The sequence below is a fragment of the Cheilinus undulatus genome, linkage group 11 (genome assembly GCF_018320785.1).
Source record: "Cheilinus undulatus linkage group 11, ASM1832078v1, whole genome shotgun sequence".
Lineage (NCBI taxonomy): Eukaryota > Metazoa > Chordata > Actinopteri > Labriformes > Labridae > Cheilinus > Cheilinus undulatus.
In genome coordinates, this window is record NC_054875.1 from 10,547,279 (window position 1) to 10,572,701 (window position 25,423).

At 39.4% G+C, this 25,423-nt stretch overlaps 1 protein-coding gene across 1 annotated transcript; it reads right to left on the bottom strand.

Annotated features, from left to right (window-relative positions):
* Positions 1-4,188: 4,188 nt before the first annotated feature.
* hspb7 (heat shock protein family, member 7 (cardiovascular)) lies at positions 4,189-12,840 on the bottom strand. The gene is made up of 3 exons (XM_041800227.1): positions 12,480-12,840; positions 6,891-7,015; positions 4,189-5,357 (listed from the first exon to the last, which is right to left on the bottom strand). Exons 1-3 carry the CDS (start codon positions 12,670-12,672, stop codon positions 5,178-5,180), a joined length of 498 nt encoding a protein of 165 aa, XP_041656161.1. The 5' UTR covers positions 12,673-12,840; the 3' UTR covers positions 4,189-5,177.
* Between the last annotated feature and the right edge of the window lie 12,583 nt (positions 12,841-25,423).

Consider the following 25,423-nt stretch of genomic DNA (forward strand, 5'->3'; position numbering starts at 1 on the left):
CACCTGATATGCTGACATTGACCACATGATGGCGCAGTTTACTCAGGATAAAATGTGAAGGTAGAAACTGATGAGTATGCCCTCTTAACTCTGCAACAAAAATCAAGGAACAAACACCTGCTCTGTGTTTGGAGTATGGTTTAAAATGTGTGAAAATTAGAGCATGATTGGCTTTTATTCAGATGGATTCAGAATGAGAAGGATGAGTTTGAAAACAAAACAGCTTTATTTTTGCATCCAATGAAATAATGTTATTTTTCTGAGCACAACTGCCTGAAAATTGCATAGCTCACACAACAGGGCAAGCATATAACAAAAGGCTGACCCTGTAGGCTGCTAATTAATCAGATGGGGGAAATTAATTCAGTTAAAATCACATGATTTTGGGTTTATACATTTTCTCTCTATTAGCAGTCATTAATTTCTTTAAATGCTGTTGATTTTTTAGGGGGAGAAGCAGCAATAAACCCAGTGCAGGACAGGCACCAGTGACAACAGAATGGCATTGATTAAGTCAGGTTAAGCATAGAGGAGGGGCTGGGGTGGAGGAGGGTGACAAAAAGTAGCTTGCAGAGCGAGCAGCAAAGCATAGCCAGGCTAGAACAGTTTAAATGTGGCAGTATGGGCAATTAGCCAATAGCGTGCTTAGAGTGATTTAGCTGGCTGTCAGCTGATGAGGGCTAACAGCTGATCTCAGTTATATGGAAGAACTTGACTCCATAGCCTGCCTGAACTAACGCTATAAGCTCTATTTTTGATTCCTTTCAGTGTTAGCTTCAGGTTTTACCCCCAAGGGGTAAGTAAAGCATCATATGAGTTTAAAAACATTCAAGTAGGCTACTCCTTCAAACATAACATCCAAACACGAGTTGTATTCAAACTTTTTATATTTTTTAATACAACTAAAGACCTAAAATTACTGTGGTGTAAAGTTTTGTCCAATCATATCACACCATTTCAAACAACACAGGCTGGGGTGGGTGTGGTAAGGGTTGGACGGCCCAACATACAGTATATACCTCAATACTGGAGGTTAAAGTAGATATTGTTGGAGGTACAGCATGTTGAAGAACATTTATATACATGCTATTCACTCATGCACAAACTTAATGCCACTTTTCATAAGTCCCTTAATCAGAATCCCATGCTCCCCACTGATGTTAAAACAAGTTAAAGACATATATTTAAGAAAAGAAGCAGTTTCTAACGTCTGCAATTAACAAGCTCACCCAAAATGTAAACCTCCATGTCTGAGACAAGTCATAAAGGATGTGTCAGCCAGTATTCCTGTGTCAAAGACAAAAAAAAAGGACATTTTGTCTCTTATTTTATTTTATCTTTTTTTTACATAATACAAGGGAAAAAAACTGGCAAAGAAGAGCAGCAAGAATCCTACATCAAACAAGAATGGGACAACATTCCTCTCACAAAACTCCATCAGCTGGTCTTGTCACTTCGCAGATGTTTACAGACTGTTGTTAAAAGAAAAGTGAACGATATACAAAGGTAGACTTGGGCCAAATATTTTCTATTGGTGAAAGGTCTGGACTACAGACAGGCCAGTTCAGCACCCAGACTCTTCTATTGTGAAGCCATGCTGTTGTGATGGATGTGGTATGTGGCTTAGCATTGCCTGAAATATGCGAGGCCTTCCCTGAAAGAGATGTTGTCTGGATGGGAGCACAATGTTGCTCTAAATGTTCTATATACTTTTCAGCATTGATAGTGACTTTCCAGATGTGTGCCATAGACACTAAGAGCTAGTATACACTGCAATTTCAAGCCGACCATACGACAGTTGTGGCAGAATGTCATCTCTGTGCGACTGAATCGTTTATGACGCACGACCATCGCACATGAGTTGTGTGCTCACACTGTACGATCTGACGGTCATGCACGACCTGAGTGTGACTGATGTCGGGACGGACTGTGACAGAAACCCGTGGAGTTTCAGGGTCTGAGGGTGAAGTGTTTCCAGTCATATTCTCTCTCCCCCCTCTCCCGCTTTCTCTCGCGTGCACTCTCTCTCTCTCGCTCTCCTGCTATCTCTCTCTGTCTCACACACAAACAGCATCACATCTATGTCAGCTGCAGGTCTGCGGGTAAGAAAATTTCCTGCTTGTTTATTTCCTTTATCAGAGGGAGTGTGCATCAGAAAGTGATACCAGCCGTTGTCATGGTAATTTAGGACGTTTTCTGACAGTTGACAAAGGAAAACAATCCCCCAAAGTTGTTTATTCCACGTTTCTGCTTTCCCTGTGAAGTGTCTTGAGTCGTACGACCAAATATCAAACATGCTAAAAATCCTGCTGATCAGTCGGGAGCAGGTCATCATGTTGTAAAGTGAGTCGTACGACTCAAAATTTATGGCTGAATCGCAGGAAAATCGCACAGTGTACACCCAGCTTGATGCAACCCCATACCATCAGAGATGCAGGATTTTATATTGTGCACTTAAAACAAGCTGGATCATCCCTCTCTTCTCTAGTCTACAGGACATCACATCCATGGTTTCCCAAAAAGATTTCAAATTTTGATTCATCTGACCACAGAACAATTATCCATTTTGCCTCACTCCACTTATTAAAAGTGGAGAAGCAGCGTTTCTGGATCGTGTTCACACATGGCTTCTTCCATGCCTACAGCTTTAACTTGCATTTGTGGATGACACGGCGAACTGTGTTGACAGACATTGCTTTCTGGAAGTGTTGCCAAGCCCTTGCTGTGATTTCCAGTACAAAATCATGTTTTTAATGCAATGTAACCTGAGGGCCTGAAGATCACGAGTATCAACCCTGGCATAGTCACTTGCACAGGGATTTCTCCAGATTCTCTGAATGGTTTGATGATATTATGCAATGTAGATGGTGGGAAATTCAAAGCAATTTTTGTTGAGGAACATTCTTCTGGAATTGTTTTACACATTTCAGACAGTTTTTTTCACAAATGGCAGAACTTCTGCAACCTTTATATGAGAGACTTTGCCTTTTAAAAATGCACCTTTTAGACCCAGTCATGTTACTGACATGTTGACCAATAACGTATAATTTCAAAATCCAGCTGTTTTTCATTAGTACCACTTATCTTTGCAGCCTTTTGTCAGACCTCCAAAATCAAATCAGATCAATCTTTAGTCAGAGTGAACATTTGTGGAAAGTTTGAAGAAAATCTCTCAAGGCACTCATGAGATACTGCAATCACAAGAATTATGACCAATGATCAAGCCCTGACACTTCATGCCTTTGGCCTTGGCTATCACAGGCAAGGAGGCATCAATAATAATAATAATAATAATAATAATAATAATAATAATAATAATAATTGTGATGCAGTTTCTTGAAATAAGAATTATTTTTACTCATTATTATAAGCAGGTCTTGTTTCATGCTTTTTATCCTTTATCTGGACTTTTTTCCAGGCATACTGTGTGCTCTGTGTTGAATAACAGCTTATATTGTAAAGATTCACTTATGGATTTTGCCATTCATTTATCTTCCATTTATCTTATTTACCTGCTCAAAATAAAGATATAAATCAGATTTTAACTATTTAAGACGTTGATCTTGGAGACACTGGTGCAGACTCACTATAGAGCTACATAAATGCTTACACTTTCCTACACCATCAGTTATCTCAGAGGAGCTTTATTATAAAACTGTTTTTATAATTACCATTTAAATATACACAGAGCAGAGTGATGTCAATCAAACGTAAAATACTTTCTCTCTGTCATTTAAAAGTGATATCACAGAATAAGTAGAGAGCAGCTTTACTGATTGTGCAGTAACATGTCCTTAGCTACAATTTGAGGCCATCTAAAAGCATAATAGACCCAGAGACATCGAGGTTATTTTGCTTGAGTGGCCGCTTTGAATTTCTTTTCTTGTTGAAATGGGACAGATGTGTCATGAAGGCCTTCACACTGAAGACTGAACAGAGTCCCTCACTTCATGTATGAACTGTCTGGTATTGATTTTTAGGAGCAATTGTCCTGCAGTGTTTACTGTCTACCTGCCTTTAGTCATATAAGTGTATTATTTTTTTCATTCCCATGTGGATTCATGATGGATAGGGTGAAAACTATGGTGTCAAGTCGGTCACATTAATAGGCCTACTGGGTTTTCTTATTCCAAACCAGCTCATTCGTCTAAAAATACAATTTCTCATGTTAAGCATCAATCAAAAGGCACACACACTTTTAGATATTTGTTGTAAAGTTGGGTTATTTTATTCACACAAATAATATACAATAAATTACATGGCAAACATCCATTTCAGATGTGAGTCTACAGTTTTAGGTTAGAAGAAAGGAGGGAACTGATTAATTTCAAGTGCTCGTACATGTCCAACTTTCTCTGATCAAAGACCGTATACTGAGATGGATGTCACAACAGCTGGCGGGGAGTGAAGCCAAATATAGAGCTACTTCTTCTGACTGGCTTCAGTTGTAAACTTAGCCTCCTAAATGATAGCATATGGGACATGGGTCAAACTTAACCTAAAATACATGCCAAATAGTATTTTTCTTAGTTTGGATTCTGCTGTTATGATTAGTTATTAGAATGCTTTTTTAAGTCCAAACATTTTTTCTGAGTAGTTTCGTTTTAATCAGTTATTTTATGTTTAGAAAGAGCAGATTTAAGATTACGACTGACATCTCTGTGAGGGAATGGCAGGGGAAAATGCAACAAACCATAAATGTGAGTGTCTCTTTTAGACTGACACAAGAATCTGTTCTGTGATAGACTGCACCAATCAGAGGGATTTCTCGGGAATTTTTAGTGAGATAAATGTGTGTTTTGATTGGTGGATAGGGTGTAGCATCATCCAGATCCCTTCTGTACATATCTTGCCACGAGTGCAGTATGTCAGCAGCACCCATCATGAGGGTAATTTGGCTTTATTTTTGTATGATCATAGAAGATAAGGGGCATGCTGTCCATTTAAAGATACATCTGTACCTTTGTGAAGCTCTGTAATGTGAATTAACTCATAATAAACAAGCAGAAACAGGCATTCTTGCTGTCAGAGAGCGAGTACATGACTTAATCTATACAGAACAGTGCTAACTCTGTGAGTGTTAACAGCTGAATGGTTAAAGTGGAGACAGGAAGAACAGAAAGTTGCTTTAAAAACACAAAAATAAAGGGTTTTGTGATGTGGATGTGGGTCCCTCTCTAGATCTTGATCTCGGTGCGGAAGGTCTGTACGAGCTCGTGTTTGGGCGGGTGTCGCCGGGCCTTGACTGTCAGGGTCCCCTCGGCGCCAAGTGATGACGTCACTGAGGTGGGGTCCACATCTTCAGGTAGTTGGCACTTGTGTGTGAAAGTGTTCATCACTGATCCATCCGTGGCCAGCTGTAAAAAGCAGAAATTAGATTTATATCTGGAAGGCAAGGGGGATTTCACATCAGAGCCCATCTACTTGACCCCAAAGTCAAGTTCATTAGATCAGTGTGAAAAGGAGAGTACCATATTTGGGCACTGTGCCAGGGTCTACTTGTAGAGATGGTTTTGAGGATGATTTATGCCGACTAGGGCCTTGTATGTGGAAAGTAAGTGCAGATGCGCTTGAGTATAAGGTACTCATCAGTGAGTAGAGCCAATAAAAGTCAATATTAAATGTATTAATTGCTGCACGGTACATGAGAAAATGGGAAAAGGGTTGTTGTCTGTGTCTTAATGTAATAAAAACATACATAGTATCCTGCAGGATGGACTCCTTTATCCGCACAGAGCAGGGTGTCAAACTCAGTCACAGAAGAGGATTTAGGTCTAACCTGAGAGCCTAACAGGGTCAACATTTCACCATAAACTATCAATCTCATTTTCACCAGAAATGAATTACAGGTAAAAAAAAACAAACAAACAAAAAAACAAACAAACAAACAAAAACAAACAAAAAAAACACTGATGATAAATGATTTTGAGACCCAAAACAGTCAAAATAATAAGTTTCAAGGCTCAAAATCTTAGATAAAACTTATTAGATCAAAAGGTCAAAACATCAAATCAAAAGCCAAAATAATCTTTTTAAAGGCAAATTTATGATATGGAAAGTCAAAATCATAATTTTAAAGATGAAATATGAAATAAATTCAAAATCATAATTTTAAAAGGTTGAAATACAACATAATATAAAATCATGAATTTAAATGCCCAAAATGTGGAATAAAACTCAAAACTGTGACTCTATCAGGTCATAATATAAAGTTAACATTATGAACTGAAAAAGTTGAAAAATATGAAATAAAAATTCAAAATCATAAGTTTAAGTCAAACTCTGTAATTGACTGGCGACCAGTCGCCCAGTGATAGCTGGGATAAGTGGTATAGAAAACGGATGGTTGGATGGAAGTCTAAGTCATAATTTTGAGATGCAAAATTGAAAATATGAAATGAAAAAACAATTTCTTTTTTCACACTTCCCACTTTTTATCTAATTGTTTTACTATTTACTTTTTCAAATTTTTATGACTTAACCAGGGTATTTTAAATCATTAAGTTCACATTTTTTACTGGAGTAAATCTGCAGACCTCATAACTTTGGGGCAGTTAAAAATAAAATATGGTATGATCTTGTGGGACAAGTATAACTGTACCAAGGGCCAGACTTGAGTTTGAGAGCATTTACAAATGTCAGCCTACATGATTATGGCTGTCTCTTCTTATTTCCTCTTCTTTTGGATTCGTAAACCAACTATGTGCATATTTCCCCCTACTGTACTGGATAGAGAATATATGCAAAAGTGGGCAGGCAGGATTAATTTTGTTAATGTGAAAGCTTGCTATGGGGGGGGGGCACTGTACAAAACAACTGAGAAAACACCTGTATATGGTTTTCCTCTATGATGTGTAACCTTCCTGAATAAAAATAGCATGTCTGCTCACCTTCTCTGCATGAACCTCGATCTGGTTGTTGGACGTGGTGACGATGACATCTTCAGGGGAGAAGTCTCTCACATCTACTGTGAACTGATAGGAATCTCCAAGAGTCTTGATATTTCCAGCTCCACCTAAACAAACAACAAAGGCTGTTAGACTGCAGGAGGAAGAATAGTTTATGTGTATAGCTCTCTTTGTTAGAAAGTTTCCAGTGATTATTCAGTTAGCTCTCACCTTGCAGGTACGATAATGAGAGGGAGGTGATAATTACAGTGACTGTAGGTGGTTTTTCACTTTACATCAAGTGCAGACGGATCATAGGATCTATTTACTCACCTTATTTATGATATTACATCATGCTATTGAAAGATTTTAGCATTGACATATTTAACTAACAACCAACATTTGCCAGTGCTGTATTTTTGCATGGTGGAGATATGGTTCGTGGCTACCTTGCCTCACAGCAAGAATGTTCCTGGTTCTTGTCCCAGTTAGACAAGGCCTTTCTGTGTGGATGACTTCTCTCCAGGTACTCTGTGAATGTAAGTGTTTGTCTCTATATGTCAACCCTGGGACTGACTGTTGACCAGGCTTTCATGCTTCCATTATTCATGTTTGTAATGGAGCTATTTAAAAGCTGTTTTTATCTGATTTTGCACAATTTTAGGGGCAGTTAAACAACCTTAGGAAAAAAAATTCAACACAAAAGAGATTTATTTGTCCTACAGAGGTTTCAGAGCCAAGATGTCACTGGAAGACACCGAAGACATGGAAAACACATTCATTCTAATAGCAGACACAGAGTGAGACGAGTATTCACAACATTCATAAAATCAGAATCAAGCTTAATAGCCGACATCTTCTCAAGGCTGCCCATAAGGAGGGAAAAATGGGAAAGTTTTGCAGGGCCAAGTTCTATAGTTTCAGAAGAGAAAATCCCATTTATTTTCTCAATAGTGGATTTAATTATTAGCCATAATATCAGAAGTATTCTAGTTAGACTTACCCTGAGCTACCTGAGATTAAAAACCATGGTTTAGGCTTTTGTAGAAGACAAATATTCATGAAATATCAACCTAATTTTAAGAAAAACATAGTTTAATCACAATTTCTGTCAAAAATACCACAATATCCACAATCCTTGAGTGTCACAGCGAGGTCTCTGAGGGTCGCAGTCTCCATTTACCATGGAAATGTCTGCTGAGGCTGCAAACAAAGGCTGTCAACTGTTGATGATGGCATTACATGCTGCCGCAATATGAAATCCACAAACTACGACATATGATTTCATTTAAAACATAATCACTGCAATAAAGATAATTGTAGGAAAAAAGTGTGCATATGTCTAAAAGCTTAAAAAGCTATCATTAACAATGAATAAAGTGAATTGCAATGGATTGTGGGATACATAGTTCCCTCCAAAAGAAATAAACAATCTTGTAGCTTTGCCTTTTTCTCTGTTTTTAAATGCTGTTTTTGTGCCAAATCTAATGTTGAACAGTCATGAGTACTCAGGTAGCTAGAAGGCAGGATTCACGTACTACAAGCGTTGTCATAAGGATTTTAAGAAACGTCTCTGGAAAGCCGAATTTCCCTTCCGGAAGAAGAACTGCCGGCTAGCACTTTTGAGATCTATAGCGAGTACCTATGGAAGTCAGACAATTGATATTAGCCTGAAGACTCACCATGTATTAGAGCAGTAAAGCAACAAAATTTAGTATTGTTGCTTTGGTAAAAATGTAGCCTGTTTTAAAATATAAACGTTCTCTCTATTTAAAATGGTATAAGCCTTTTTTTGGTTGCTATTTTGCAGAGTTAATGTGGGCTGGCCCATTGAATAGTTGGACTGTATTTTGGAATCTGGCTCACCATTCAAGGACCTTATAAATTTCTGGATGACAGAAAAGAAAGGAGATAAAAAAGAGGGAGTTGGCTCGCTTATTTGACCACAACAATTGTAACAAACAACAGCCAGGCCCAAAAGACAAGGTTAGCCAAAAGGCTGTTGCTAACACTGCTGATTTGATGCGTTTACATTGTAAATTCACTTCTGGCTAAGGAACCATTCGAATGGTTGTACGGGGGCCCAAGCAGCCATTTATTAGGGTAGGCCTGCAGCTTTCACAATCAATTTGTTTTTTCATTTAAAAGTATAAATCTAAGTGCTTAATGATCATCATAAAATCTTGTAGAAACAGGTTACAGCATCATTGGATTTACTTTAACTAATGTTAACTTATGGATCAGTAAGAATAAAGTTCTTTAAATGGCTTAACGTTTTATAGGGCCAAAAGTACAATATGTTTGAAGGAAGCTATTATTACAAGATAAAGTAATTACATTACTAGGACTTTATATTTAAAACTAAAAATAGTAAAGAGATATTAAAACTAGAGTTTCAAAGCTCTATGTGACTACAACTGTTGCAGGGTGCTACTTGAACTTGAAAATCTGGTGTTCAGAGTCTGATGTGACTTTCAGTCTCCAGTGACTCTTAGCTCATTATGAGGCTATGCGGTAACACATGACCTCACACTTGCCACCAGACTCAAAATAAGTGTGTGTTGGTGTGTGTGCGACATACACAGCTCTCTTTGATTGTGTAACATCATTCCAAATGTTTTGTGTGCTCACCGGTCACCGGGAAACCATCTGGTCATTCCACATGCAGGCGTCATTGCAGATGCTCCGTGTGTGAAGTCACACTGCTGGCAGCTAGCTTAGCCGTTCCCACTCTCCTGCATGCGTGCGTTCATGTGTCTGTGTTCCTCTCGTCCCTGTAGCTGCACTCACCCTCAGGCTCCTTCTCTGCACCCATGATTCAAAAACAATTCTTCTCTGGCCCTGACACATGCACGACACGGACTTGGAGTCCATTTAAAGTTCAGGTGTCGCACATTCACACGTCTGTGTGTGCCAACAGTGAAGTGATACTGAACAATTCACACCAGCTCCTCACATTACTGAGCTGAAGAATGAGCTAGGCTCTTTAGAGAGGAATTTACCTCTTAATTTAAAGCAGTGTAAATTTGGTGACTAAAACTAAAAATGTTGGCTGACTAACTTTTTTCCATTAGTCTTAAGTTGAATGACCGGACACAAACTGATGTGGAATCGTTATGCCAAAACGCCCCAATTGCTAGAGGACAGTATCTTCAAAAATCTTGTCTGTAGCACGTTCTGATATCTGGCATGTCTGCGGCGTCAAAAATTTTGGAGATGCCTGCAATCAGGCGAAAATTTGCCAGATGGGACCCCCGTAAAGGGGCATGTCTGAGGATTTTATGTCATGTTGGACGCACGGACACTCCCAACTCTGTGGATGCATCAAGCATTTAACAGGTTTGAGACTAGCCAAAAATAGATTTTTGATTACAAAAATATGATGAAAGTAAATTTGGTTTTCATAAAGGAGAATAAAATGTTAGCGCTGTACTTTCAGAATCCATGAGATTGCTCCACTGTGAATTTAAGATACGTCAGTATTTTCATTAGTATATTTAAACTCAATTAAAGTATTGATAGTGCATAAATGTGAGTGTTTTGCATAATATTGATTCTACAATGCAGCTGATTGAATTGGTTTAAAGAAAAAAAAATTGCTTTGACTGAAAGTGAAGACTAAAATATAAGAAATCTTATTGACTAAAACTGGACTAAGATGTTGTTGAGTTTTCTTCAACTAAAACTAGACTTCAACCATAAAGAGGGAAAATGTGACCAAATCTAAAAGACATTTTACTCCAAAGATTTAAGTTCTTTGCACACTGAGTCCGTTGTCTTCAGGGTTTCAGGTCCATAATCTGGTAGAAAATCGTCACGCACTCGTACCTTGCTCCTCTCAGCCTGTACTCTCAGTTTTATTTGTATTAACGGTGAAAAAAATTCTTAATTCAAAGAGAAAAAAATGAAGATGATTTTGTGTCTCTTTCACTCCTTGAAAAAGCACACTGGGTCTGTCCTTCCCAACTGTGAGTTTCACCCATAGACTGTAGAAAGAATTGGACAAAACCTGTGTGAGGACAGCCGCCTGCGTGCAATAGGCAGACTCAAACAGCTCTTGAAGCCAATCTGCGGCGGCGTCCATATTGAAATCGATGTCTCAACAGGACTTTGGATCAACCTAACGGCCCGCCCGCTAAGCTCAACTTCCTGTCAGCTAGCTAGCTAGCATTCCCATTGACAGAAACGCAGCTTCGGCCTGTCGAGTTATCTGTCAATCAAATGAGACGCGCCAATCAGTCGGCAGTGAAGTTTTTCCTAAATATAATCAAATCAATCGTGGTACAAAAAAATTCACTCCCCGCACAGAGAGAGCACATGAAGACATTAGCTAATGAGGCACGTTTGGTTTTTTGAACCAGGCTGTAAACCAGTTTATTTCTAGTGTAAAAAAACAGCTGTTTAACAAGTGTCCAGGAGACTTCCAGTGTTCCTGCAGCCAGCCTCAGGTGGACACTTGTTGTATTGCAATTTTTTGCACTTCTGGATCGGCCTCATTTTTCAGGACCAGAGGTTGCTGCTTGATTGATGCACAGTTGCCCTGCTTCTGTCAAAAATTGAAGTCCTGCTGTGGAGGGCTCTGGGCTGCCAGGAGCTGTGACGGAGAGGAGACGGTGGAAGCAACCTCACTGACTAAAACTGAAGCCTATTGGCTCCTATTAACAGAGACAGACCAAACACTTACCATGTTGAATTTAAGGGTAGTACTAAAGGCTGATTTACACTCCACATTTGAAACGCATACTGATACAAATGAAGCTTTCTGTTATTACTCTGCATTCACTTTGTCCGTTCTTTCGAAGCTTACAGATATGGAACAAAGGTTGTAGTACCGCCACCAGTCATGGGGGCATTGTTGAGCAATTTAGCCATTGACTCAAGCCAGAGCAGCAAAACATAACGAAGAAGAACCATTTGAAAAATGGCAGAACTCAATCGAGCTCTCAGGGGAAATATTGCAAAATATTGAGTGAGCTGTACGAACTACAAACAAATACATGATGTTAGCTCACCTGGGCACAGAGACAGATGACGAGCACAGCTGGATAGACACAGCTGTATCGTTTGAAATGCATGGGTCTATTTTCGTACATAAAGGGAGCTTAAATGAGCCTCGAGATGAAATCCAAAGTAGCTGCCAAAATTAACATTGGTTCAAAGTTTATTTTTTATATGAAAAACGGAAAAGGGAAGCTGAAAAGTACCTCAGATGAAACAATATCCAGCTCTAACTTTGAGGGTTTCTCATTTTGTTCCTCATCTTTTGTTTTACACTTGTTATTCCATCAAACAACACTATGGTTGTAATCATTCTTGGAAACATATTGGTCCAAACACATCAACCACACCACACTCCTTTTGCTTCTTGAACTCAACGCTGCAATTTTTCTCCCTCCTCTGAACCGCGTCAGACATATTTTGTCATCACTTTATGGAGAAAACCACCACACTTTCAACAAATCCCTTCCAAGCACAGACATAAATCCACATTATAGCCGAAGCTGTCGCTTCAACCTGCACTTGCTCTTATTTTAAGACCACTTTTATATACAAAAATGACTTACAGAGACTCTAAATTTTCTCCCAACTTACTGGAAAACCCCAAGGCGTCGCTCCCTGGCCTCATGAAGGAGCCAAAGTCCTCGGCGAACAGTCCTCGGCTCTTCTCCATGTATGGGTTACCAGAGGACGAGGAGGAGGAGGAGGAGGAGGAAGAGGAGGAAGATGAAGAAGTCTGGTGGAAACTACGCTCCGATCGATAGGCAGAGGAGTTGGTCACACTCATGGATGGCAGAGAGTTCTGGGAGAGAAGGAGGGAAGAGAGGAATTTTCTTCTTCTTTAGGCAACTCTGGGAGTCTTCCAGAGGCTAAAATATAGGAAACAAGCACAAATCTTCTGTCTTCCTTTATCTCTCTCTGTTCTTGTTCGTCTTATGTAATACCACTTGTAACCCCTCTCTCCTGCAGCCTCTCACCCTTATATACTCTACACCCCTCTGGTCCCCTCAGTGGGTGGGCAGATTGCACGTGTGTCACAGCTTATTGGGAAGGGGAAACAGTGGTCTATATTTATCATGAGACGCACAAAGTGATGGGGAGACAGATCTGTGGTTGGAAAAAGTTCAGGGCATTGAAGGCCCTCGTGTAAAGAGCAGGAAAGAGAGCGGGATATGATAGAGAGAGGTAGAGAAAAAGGGGGGAGCAGTTGTCATTACAGACACATGATCCCTGAAATAGCACTCCTCACCGCTTAGTTCTTCCTGTACCTCATTAGTCCATCCATCTGGTTTTTCTTCCTTGTATCCTGAAAAAGTAAAAGAGCTCATAGGTCTTTAAAGTTCAGCCTCTCAGAATGCTTATTTGAATTACTAAGCATGTGATTTTTCAAATGTCATAAATCCACATTTTATTCACAAAAGAACATAAACAGATATTGAAAATCAGACATTTTACTATTTCATGAAAACATTAGCTCATTTTGAATGTGATGGCAGCAACACATTTTTAAAAAAGTAGGGACATCCCCTCTTCTAACAGTCTGTAAACCTCTAGGAAGTGAGAAGACCAGTTGCTGGTGTTTTGGGAGAGGAATGGTGTCCCATTTTTGCCTGATATTCAAGCTGCTCAACAGTCCTGGGTCTTCTTTGCCAGATTTCTTGTTTTATGATGCACAAAATGTTTTCTATTGGTGAAACGTCTGGATTTTCAGCACCTAGACTCTTCTACGGTGAAGCCCTGCTGCTGTGATGGCTGTGGTATGTGGTTTAGCATTGTCTTGCTTAAATGTGTGAGGCCTTCCCTGAAAGGGACGTTCTGGATGGGAGCATACGTGGCTCTAACACCTCTATATAGTTTTCAGCATTGATAGTGTAAGCTGCCCATGCCAGAGGCACTAATGCCACCCATACCATCAGAGATGCAAGCTTTCAACTGCCCATCCTGACCTGATAACAAGCTGGATGGTCCCTTTTCTCTGTAGTCCACTGGACACAGGGTCCATGGTTTCCAAAAATAATTTAAGATCTGCTTCATCTGACCACAAAACAGTTTTCCAATTTGCCTCAGTGTATTTTAGTTGGCATTGTTTCTGGATCAAGTTCACTTATGGCTTCTTCTTTGCATTTATTTTCAATGTAATGTGGTACTTAGACCTTGTCTTCAATGTGCAACACACAGAAGCATAATGGTGGGATGATGTCCTTTTTTTGCCCCTGATCCACCACTGGAGGTAGCTCAGAGGAGGGAAAAGTGGAGCTGCCAGTCTGTTATGATGGAAACAGGAGGGACAAACACTGCGTGAGTGTGTGTGTGTGTGTGGGGGGGGTGGGGGGTGGGGGGGTGCGTGTGTGTGTGTGTGTGTGTACATGAATAACCTTTCAAAGCTGATGGATTCACCAGATTTCATGTCTGTCATCAGGTGGATTCGTCTTGCAAAGCTTCAAGCTGATATTCTTGCTGTCATTTAGAGAAAGACCAGACCAATCAGTGTCATCTGAGGAGAAAGGAGAGGGGTCTGGCAGCAGACCTTACAATTCTAACGGCCACTCTTACAGACAGTAAATCTGAGTCACCGTATATCCTAGAAAGGAAGTGCTGTAATGTGCCAGTACATCCTATTTCCAGTTCTACATTTTTTAAATAAAGAATTCAACTTAATTCATAAACTGCAGTTATATTCTTAACATAACTGCATTGCAGACATAATAGAATGAGCTACAATACATAACTAAAATAGAGAAGAAGGTCAGAGGTCAAATCTGGGATGAAATTACGTAAAGACCCATTTTAGAAGTAGTTACACAAACAGTTGCTTGGCTTAGCTACGATAGCTTTAGCTAAAGCTAAAATAACTAGGTACTAAATGTTACTACATGAGCCAAAGTAGCTAAATTAGCTTTAGCAACGTGATCTTTAGTTAATGTTGCCAAAACTAACGTCGCTTTGTAGCTAACATATGTACATAGCTTAAATAGCTGCTCTGTCAGCTTAGCTTTAGCTATGTTTGGTACGTATCTCTGTTATGTATAGCTAAGTTAGCTTTAGCAACATGAGCTTTCGTAAATGTAGCCAAAACTAACAAAGCTATGTAGATAATGTATCTACATAGCTTACATAGCTGCTTTGTCAGCTTAGCTTTAGCTATGTTGGTATGTAGCTCTGTTAGAAATAGCTAAGTTAGCTTTAGCAACATGAGCTTTCGCAAATGTAGCCAAAACTAACAAAGCTATGTAGATAATGTATCTACATAACTTACATAGCTGATTTGTGAGCGTAGCTTTAGCCATGTTAGCTATGTGGCTATGTTATACACTGAATATAAGATTTCATATTTTAATGTTCTGTGCGCGCTATCATGGCGCTGTCTTTGTGAAGTCTTTGTTTCAGACTATAATTCTAGTTAAGTCTCTGGCTCAAACACATTCAATGTAAAGATAAATTTGTGTTGTTGGTATGACAACTGTTTCTATATGTAGTTATCAATGTTTAGGTGAACATTTAGAGTTTTATAAGCTCATTACGTAGTTACAGTTCCCCGTTTCATCTCATTCATTTTCATTTTTCTACCTAAAAGCAATGCACTAGTTTCTCTTATTCAGTTTATGAATAATGCTAAATAAGGGTAATTCTAAAGCCCAAATAAGCTGTACATTTTCCACTAGTGGTTTACCTAAGGTATGTTTAGCAACTAAATGTAAACTCTAACCCAGCTTAAAGGATGAGCAAAGGTTTGTATATACAATTTTGCACTGACTGTAAATCAAGTACTTCAAGGGTTAAAGGAATATAGGCGTTTTATGTGAAATTAGGCCTGATTTTTATTTTTCAATGTGTAAATGTCATACTCTGAACTAAGCGGTGTTTGGGACAACAGAACAAGTGCAGAACGCTATGAAAAAGATTAGATTTGTTTTGAATATTCATAGTAAAAGACTGCTGAGCAAAGGTAAACTGAAAAGCAAATGAAAGCAACATTGCCCCTTATTTTTATCCTGTTTTTACAGAATCCTTATCTGTTTATCAGTACTCGATCTGAAACCTGTAACAGAACAAATATTTGTGGACATTTTTAGCCTTTTTGAAATGGTTCTATTTCCCTTTTTGCCCAGACAGCCTCAGCCGTGGCCAGCGACATTTTAAAATGGTCTTTGGTCTGGACTGGGCTCAGGTTGTACTGTAAGCTGGTAAACAATGGTGACTGGTGAAGAGATTAGCATAGATGCAGCTACAGCAGCAGTTTTATGACGATGGCTGACCGTCCAGCACAGGTTATATTGTTTATTTCTTGGCGCAGGTACAAGCTTACTACACCATATGTTTTGATGCTCTGATTGTCTTGTATTGAATGTGACAGCCAGATTCACCCAGTTGACCTTTTACTTTAAAAGGTTCTACCATTCCCAAGCAAAGGGAGGTTGCCCAGATAGATGTGAAATATATTCCATGCCATGGATATGTGAAACAGTCTATCTGGTGTCAGGTTTGTACATTAAGCCCCAGCTGTATGCTCATTCACTGGATCTCTCTCTGAAATGCAATACAGACCCACACACTGGAACACCGGTGTCACACCGTTGCAGATATTTTGTGTTAGTATACAAAGGCTTAATGACGACAGTACTTTGTTGAGAAGGCACAATCAGAAGAAGGCTCATCTGCCAATGCTAACAGTCAATGGACACTCAACAATCCTTAGCATGCAGGCTGCGCTTGCTCTGCCTGTAAACAGATGTTAGTTGCTGAGTGATTTCAGCCTTGGTGTAATTTTCACAACAAAAAACACCCAATCAAACCTAACTGATAGAAAAATGAATTACTAATCTCAAATTTGTTTTGAAGTTTTTTCATCCTTGTAATGATCACAGTTCTGTGTATTAAATTGTAAACATAAAAGTTTAAATTCTATTATGATTTCAGCTTCCTCTGGTTTATAACATTTAGTGCCATGCATTTGTGTTGAAATTGGATCCTGATGTCATTAAATAACTCAGCATTCAATATTTTCATAACATGCTTCAACAGTTATTTTCTGTTTATGCTCTTTTCAGATGAATCCAATACCTGCTTGTTAAATGAACCCATTAAACATCGGAGCACAATCATTTTAAATGATTCTGTGGAAAATAGCTTTTCTCCTGCTGGGCTGAAAGGAGTCATGATCGTGATTTGAAAAGTGACAATGGATGAGTGGTTGGGGGGACGAGGGGGGCTTGTTTCTTATCTCACAGGATAAGTTGAGAGCAAAACAAAGATGGAAAGAATGTGCTCCAAAACAAAGCCGTCAGCGGGTGCAGGGGGTTTAGTAGTGACATTGCTTTGTAGCTATAAATATCTGAGTACAGCACATACGGCCCATCATGATTAGAACACAGTCACAGCTGACAGCTCATCCATTAACATCCATGTATAGGCTCATTCTCATCACATGTTTGACTTCTGTATTGTCTTTTAACTAAACAGTGGCTTAATTATCACATGACCTGTATAAGAGACATTACATGACCTTAACTCTGACTGAAAACATCACCGCTCCTGTCATCCTGAAATCGTCATTCAGGCCAGGCTGTTGATAAACACAAAGGTTGTGGTCTTTTGTTTTGAAGCCGTGTTTGAAAGGTTACCCAGCTTTCCAAATGACACCAAACATCCACATAGAGCTCTGTGCTCTCAGTCTTATCAGTTTATTGAGCTCAGCTCCCCGCTGAAGGTCTAAATCCAGCCCAGCAACTCACCACCTCCCTCACAGACGGCACACAGAGCTGATATCTTACCCGGTAACAGCGTGAATAACAATGAAGTTTTTTTCTAGTCTTGTTATAAATGAGTTATCCACCAGACAGTGTTTGGAACCTTAGATGATACTTTATATTTCAAATGCATCCTTTGAATTTCTTTATTTTATTCAAGATTTTTATAGTGCTTCACCCAAGTCTTTGGTTGGTCATTTTGGTTATCCCTGGAAAGTTACTAAGGATGCAAGCAGTTAAACAGTTAAATTTGTTTATCAAATTAGCCAGCTCAAGATTTACGAGTTGGTTAAACTAATTCCTATCATTTATTATGAGCACTGCCTTGAAATCTGGGTCTATGATGCCCTTTGAAACTGTAATGAACCTCCCACCACTAGGGGCCGCTGAAGCATTAATGGCTGCTCTCCCCCAGCACTTTCCCGATGCAAATATGAGAAGCTTAGCAGTTGACGTCTAGTAGGAACAGCATGGTACAGCATGGTAAAACAGTTTTTAAGTAGTAAATAGAAATAAACTGGTATGTAGACTGTCGAGGATTGAACTCACATATAAATACTGAACCAAAGTGAAAGTAAGTCACATGTCAAAGCATGATGTTAATTCGCAAAGAGGAATGAAGGCTGGCGGAGCTAGCTGCTAAGGTTAGCCGCGCTGTACAGCGTATTTAAGGCTAACACCATACCCACTGACACAATGACCCTGTGAGGAATTTAACTGTTTTCTAACTAGTAGACTAGTCAGTTAAACACAATTAAAGTTAGCGTTTAACTGAATGGGGAAATAGGCTCAGTTTTGCATTTTTTAATTCAGAGGTGTGATAGGTAGACTTATAAATTAGATTAAATCATTTCTCAATCAGAGAAAGAAAGCATATGATGTAGAAGGCAGATGCTGCTTAGGGATACCTAATCAAAGCTTGACAGGCAGTTGATCAGTCATTACACAACCCTTCACTCACTATAGCTGGTTAGAAAAGAAGTAAAAGCATTTTATATCCCCAAAAACCTTCAGTGTGATTCTTTGCTCTTATTGTTTAAAGAAATGCTCTCTAGCTTTAATAGAGCTGCCTCTATAGCTGCATCAATGATTTCTTCGCAGGTCACCATTGGCTCAGAGTAAAACTACGCAGCTACAGGCTCATTCTCCTCACATGATGCTGACTGGTCAGGTCACTCTATGACTGGTAAAGAAGGTTTAAGATTAAAGCTTTGAAAGATAGATCTGACAGATGACAGATGTGGAATCTGCCCTCTTTTGTTGTTTTGTTGAGATGATGACTGTTGCCATTTCTCTAATAAAGACTGAGAGTCAAATGGTACCATCAATAAATCAAACATGGGTGGGCTTGTTCTCTGGGTTTGCCAGGGACCCAGCAAATCGGTGGGCAGGCTGGGTTGTGGTCTGCATAAAGGCTGGCTCCTCTTTATTGCCGGGTATTGATGACCTGGCTTCCACAACACCTGTTCAGTGCCTCAGACCGATCGCCTCCAAGCCACGCTTCATTGCTGATGATGTTCTTATTTACTGAGATGAACCTGTACTTGTTCTTTTTACTTCATGTTTTACCACTGACAGCAAAAATCAGAACTAGAAGATATGTTATCTAGAGACTCTAATTCTAATAATATGTTAGTCTTTTTTTTTCCTTCTTCTCCTTTTTTGGCAGTAATGGCAGTGAAATCCTGGACCATGGCTTCCTGAGGGTTTAAAAACCCATACGTAAATGTTGTTTACCTCCTTATTTACTTTTTAAATGACTTTTGAACACCATGCAATCACTTTTGTCTTGCTTTTTAAAAAACATTGAAGCTGACATATCCCTTATTAAGCTGTTGTGTTGTTACCAAACTCAAAGACGGTGGAGGAATAATGATTATCTGAATAAATAGGCATTGAGGGATTTGCACAGGGAACCAGATGGGAGTGGGATGAGCACTAATGGGGGACATGACAATAAGTGGATGTAAATGACAGGATGTCAGATGGAGCTGTGATGGGAGGGAGTTGCTGAGATAATGGAGGGCCAAAAAAAATAGAAAGAGGATAAGCAGAGCTGGATAACACAACAAGGATATTTCTGATCCATAATGAAGAAGGCACATTGTTTATAGAAAGAATTAAGATGTTAAGAACTGAAGCTGGTGAGACTAAATGCTTTAAAATGGAGGAGTAGTAAGTTAAATTGATGATCTAAGTTGTTGGAAATGAGGCAGAAACAGATTTATGTGCTATATGAGGAATAAGAATGATGACGACAGATTGGGACGAACAAAACACACAGCCAATCAGATTCAGCCATCAGTAATCCACGTTATACCATCACTGACATTGACTCACCTCTATGTGAGTGTGTATTACTGTGTGCATTCCTATCCACCTACACAGCACTCAGTAATACACAAACACTCCTGAACCAGTGCTGTGTCCCACAGCTGCTCCATTATGTCGCACACAGAGCAACAATTCCCACAGTGACGTTGACTGTGTCTGAACTGGAAGGTCACCTCTCTGCTGCTAAATACCTATTTACATTGATTTAAATACATTTATTTATTTGAGTTTTATAACCAAATATGTTGCAGATATTTCTGACTAACAAGTCACCAAGTCTGGGGATCTCTCTGCTCTCTCCACTGACCTTTAAATCAAATAAACACCTAAATAAAGATGGCTTCTCTTGAATAAATCCATTTAAAAAAAGTTCCTGCACAACATTTATTTAAAGGATACTCGGATGAAGTTTTCTGCAGATCACATGATCACACATGTTTTGACATATCAGCTGGTTTAGTGGTTGGTCAGTCTACTTAGCTTTTTAGTGTACTGAAACCTCCTACAGGTGGCAGCATAACCTGATAAAAGGAGTACCAAAGTCATCCATATTCAGGCAACAGCACACTTTACGTCTTTTGCTTAAGAAAGCAGAATGAAAACCTCCCAAGGAGAAATAAAACAAGTATTCTACAGTAAGGATAAGTGAATCACACTACGTAATGACTCATTCATGACATCCATCCATCTTCGTCCACTTATCTGGGGCCAGGTTGCGGGTAAGCAAGTCAAGATGACACGTTCCAACTCTTCCTGGGGGATCCCAAGGTGTTCCCAGACCAGACAGCATATATGATCCCTCCAGTGCATTCTGGGTCTTCCACAAGGTCTCCTCTGGCTGGACATGTCCAGAAAACCTTCAAAGGGAGGCGTACAGAAGGCATCCTGATCAGATGCCTGAACCACCTCAACTGGCTTCTTTCGATGCGAAGGAGCAGCAGCTCTACTCCTAGTTCCCTCCGGATGTCTGAACTCCTTTCTCTAAGGCTGAACCCAGAGAGAACTCATTTAGGTCGCTTGTATCTGTGATCTCACTCTTTCAGCCATTACCCAGAGTTCATGACCATAGGTGAAGATTAGGAGGAAGATCAGCTGGTAAATCAAAAGCTTTACAGCTCAGCTTCCTCTTCTCTACAGCAGTCCACAATGACCGCAGCACTGCTGGTGCTGCACCGATCCACCAGTCAATCTCACACTCCCCTCTATCCTAACTCATGAACAAGACCCCAAAATACTTGAACTCCTTCACCTGAGGCAGAGACTCACTTCCCACCTGAAAAGAGCAATCCCGTTTTCTGGCAGAGAACCATGGCCTCAGACTTTGAGGCGCTGACTCTCATCCCGACCACTTTGCACTCAGCTGCAAGCCGTCCCAGTACCTGCTGGAGGTCCCCAGCTGAAGGAACCAGCAAAACCACATCATCTGCAAAAAGTAGAGACAGAATTGTAAGGTCCCTGAACCAGAAACCCTCCTTCTTGCCAGCTGCGCCTTGAGATCCTGTCCATGAAAATCACAAACAGATTGGGAAACAAGGGGTAGCCTTGGGGGGGTCCAAAACGCGCCAGAAATATATCCGACTTTGTGCCGAGAATACGGACGCAGCTCTCACTGTGGTTATACAGGGACCTGATGGCTCACCACCTGGGCCCTGGGACCCCATATTTAAACAGTACCCCCCACATAACCCCCAAGGGACACGATGGTAGGCCTTCTCAAAGTCCACAAAACACATGTAGACTGGATGAGCAAACTCCCATGCTCCCTCAAGAAGTCCTGCAAGACAGTTTTTTTTCCTGTAAATTTCTGATAGAAACATTTTTTATTTACCAGTGTAAATAGCCTAAAACATTATATTTGTCATCTTTTTTGTTTTTGGGTTCTTTTTTTGTTTTTATAAACTGATATACTACCTTTATGGTGAGCAGAGAAAACAGACAAGCCGGTAATGATTTAGGAACTATGAGAGAGAATTCAACTAAAATTCATATTCACACAGAAATGTGATTGTTTGGTTTAATGAAAAAAAATGCAGCTTTAAGGCGTTCTGTTTTTTAGTCAGTATTTTCCCATGTTACTATTTATTGACTGCTCTCATCAAAAGTGGAAAATAATTTCATACTTGGTTGTAAAACATGGACCATGGATCACTTTCATTTAGATATATTACAGAATAAACCTACAGGGTCTCAGTTGTTCTTCCTTGTATAGCTGACTTAAAAACACGCAGACCATAAACAGTAAAGGTTTTGGTCTGCGTGAATTTGCAGACACACTTTAACCAGAAGCTCACTGAGGGAGTCTGAGGCTCTTAGATGGGTTTAGTTAATAAAGGCGTTTATTCCATCGAGGCTAGAGTTCTCATAAAAGCATGCCGTCTACTTTCAGTCATACAGGCTTCAGCAGCAGGATCATGTTTTTATGAGGCAGTAGCAATGATGAAGTAATTAACTATACCCATCTGAGCACCTCAGACTCTTTCAATAACTCCTGCGCTGGCTCAATGGCACCAGAGGGATTGTTTTTCAACTGTTTTTCATCATTTTTCTTCACCATTGCACTGCTATTTCGACTACTTTCAATATCAACAGCTTAAAGTGCCATTACATTTTTCAGCCTTATATGATAAGCCAGCTAAGGGTTATGTTTACACAACAATTTCAGCCAAAAAATGGTAACCCTGGCTGTTCATCTACATGACAGTAATGTTCTGGGTGTCTGAAAATGAAGAGTTTCAGATGGCTCAGTATCTGCCCTGGTACAAACTGGTAATGCATTACACTTTCAGTCAGTAGTCATGTGCACAAGGGTGGACCACAACAATGATAAATGACACCTGAGTTCAGTGCGTGCAGCTCATTGACACTTTCTTCAGGATTACTTATTTTATTGTTTGGGATGTTTTGGAGAGGCAACAATTAGTTAACAATTCATCCACTATCAAATTTTGGAACTGAGTTGACATGAGTGGAAGTGGGCAGGGGCTGTAGTGTGGGTCTGGATATACAATGGGAGCTGGTGAAGCAGTTAGCTCGACTGTAGCATCGGTAAAGCGGCAGTTTAATTAGAATTGGACCACATTTCTTTTTTAAAACAAGAGCAAAGAGCCAAACTGTGAGCTCCTTTAAGCGGAGAAGGCATTTTTCAGGGCTGTGACAGCTGCGATGGTGTGAGCTGGAGCAGATGTGCACCACAGCGGTCCTGCAGTGAATATGCATCCAATCTGAAATAGACCTGTACTGTAAATCTCATCACTATATCAACATTATATCACAACTGGTGGCACAAGCCATAAGGAACTCAAAGGGTCACTGAGGTAACAGGATGCCATGGAAGAAAAGATAATGTTAGAGGTAAAAAACCACAAGATTTGATATCACACCACTCATCCTTTTATAGAAAACATAAACCTTTCAACTTCCTAAAACACTTGCCTATTCTTTGATCATAAAATGAAAGTAATCTAACCACATAAACCACTGACAACATTACTGGGTAGTTTAAGGAGATGGCAACTCATTTTTATAGAGAGTCAAAAGGAGATCAAGCAATCTCTTAGTGTCTTTGTTGCTGTTGCAGAGCAATGGTGGATGCAACTAAAGCCTTTATAACACAATTTTATGAGTTCCATTGAAGGACAGCAAAAATTGAGAAAAAAGTGCAAAACCAAGAAAAATTAGGTAAATTGATGAAGTTATTAGACAAAAATTAAAGGTCGATGGGCAGTTAGCTATATATTAAATGAAGTAACTAGGAGAGTGTGGAAATAAATAAATAAGACACTTTCCATTCTGACAACTGTGGATGATTCTGCATCTATAAATAGAGATTAAATATTAAGTATTATAAAGCATGTCATACAGACGTCATCACAGCACCAGACAGCTGGCAGACAATCTGTGTGTGATTCTAGGTCAAGTCCTCCACTATCAGAGGAGTCTGAAAAACATAGAGGTCTGAAAAACGCAGATCTGTGATCTTATCTCTACCTCCAGACATCCAGAGAGTGTTTGCATGCAGATGCAATGTGTGAAGGACATAGTGGGAGTCAAACATGACTCCATGACCAGGAATTTATACGAGAAAACTTGTGCTGTTTGTACTGGCAATGCCACCTAAAGAAACTAACATTTATTGACCACTTTATTTGTTATACCCATTAAACTGCTTATTAAGTAATCAGCCAATCACATGGCGGAAGCCAGTACATTAAGGCACAGTGAAGACAGTTCAAACCACTCACTTAAGGCACTTAAAGCATGCCATGATTTATGGTGCTACACCTGCCGGTCTTTGTATGTTTAACCATTCCTGAAGTTTGCAGAGAATGGAACAAAAAATTTCAAACACAATTCAAGAAAAGTTCTGGCACTGTTAAAATGTAAATAAAGACAGGGTGCAATGATTTCCAAATCTCATAAAGCCATATTTTATTAACAGTAGAACATAAACAACAGATCAGATGTTAAAACTGAGGCATTTTACCATTTCAGGAAAATTATATGCTCAGTGGAAAGTAAGTGGTACTAATGTAAAACAGCTGGAGGAACATGTTACGAGTAGTTAGGCTGATTGGCAACATATTGTATCAGTCACATGACTGGGTATAACAGGAGCATTTTAGAGAGGCAGAGTCTTTCAGAATTAAGGATACACAGAGGTTCACCGATCTGTGACAAACTTGTTATCATCACAGAGTTTAAATGCCTGCATCTCTGATGATATGGATTGCATTAATGCCTATGGCATGAGCAGCTTTCAAATCTGGAAAAGCACTATCAATGCTGAAAAGTATAAAGAGATTTAGAGCAACATGGGGTTCCATCCAGTCAACTTCTTTTTCAGGAAAGGCCTTGTATAGTCCTGTACAACAAGTTAAACCAAATACTGCATCCATAACAACAGCATGCCTTCACAGTAGAAGAGTCCAGAAAACAATACCAAAAAAAAATAAAAAAATAAAAAATTATAATAAATCTTGCAAAGAAGACGAATAGGACAACATTCCTCTCCCCAAAACTCCAGCAACTGGTCTCCTCCCTTTCTAGATGTGTACAGACTGTTGTTAAAAGAAGAGAGGCTGTTACAAAATGGTAAATATAGCCCTGTCCCTACTTTTTTTTTAGATGAATATAGGCCTTTAATGAGTGCAAATAGTGGCCTGTATATCAGCTGTAATTATTGGCTTGTTACAACTGTAAATATTGAGCTTTATTTGTTGTAAATATTGACCTTTAACAGCTGTAAATATGAGCCTATATTAGCTGTAAATATTGGCCAATATCAGCTGTTATATTATGTAAATATTGGCCAAAATCAGCTGCAATTATTGGCCATTAACAGATATTGGCAGTCAAATAAAGCATCTTTAAGTTTATGAAATGAAGCTTCAAAATCCTGAAAAATGAAAATTGAGGCAGTAAAATCTGCTCCAGGGTGGTGTGGGCATGTCTGTTGAA

Bases quoted from the DNA above. Each gene is read 5' to 3' on its own strand.
- hspb7 (XM_041800227.1), bottom strand. From the start codon at position 12,672: ATGAGTGTGACCAACTCCTCTGCCTATCGATCGGAGCGTAGTTTCCAC. The intron at 7,016-12,479 runs GTAAGTTGGGAG...TTGTTTGTTTAG, and splicing joins CGACGCCTTGGGGTTTTCCA to GTGGAGCTGGAAATATCAAG. The intron at 5,358-6,890 runs GTGAGCAGACAT...TGCTTTTTACAG, and splicing joins TCGAGGTTCATGCAGAGAAG to CTGGCCACGGATGGATCAGT.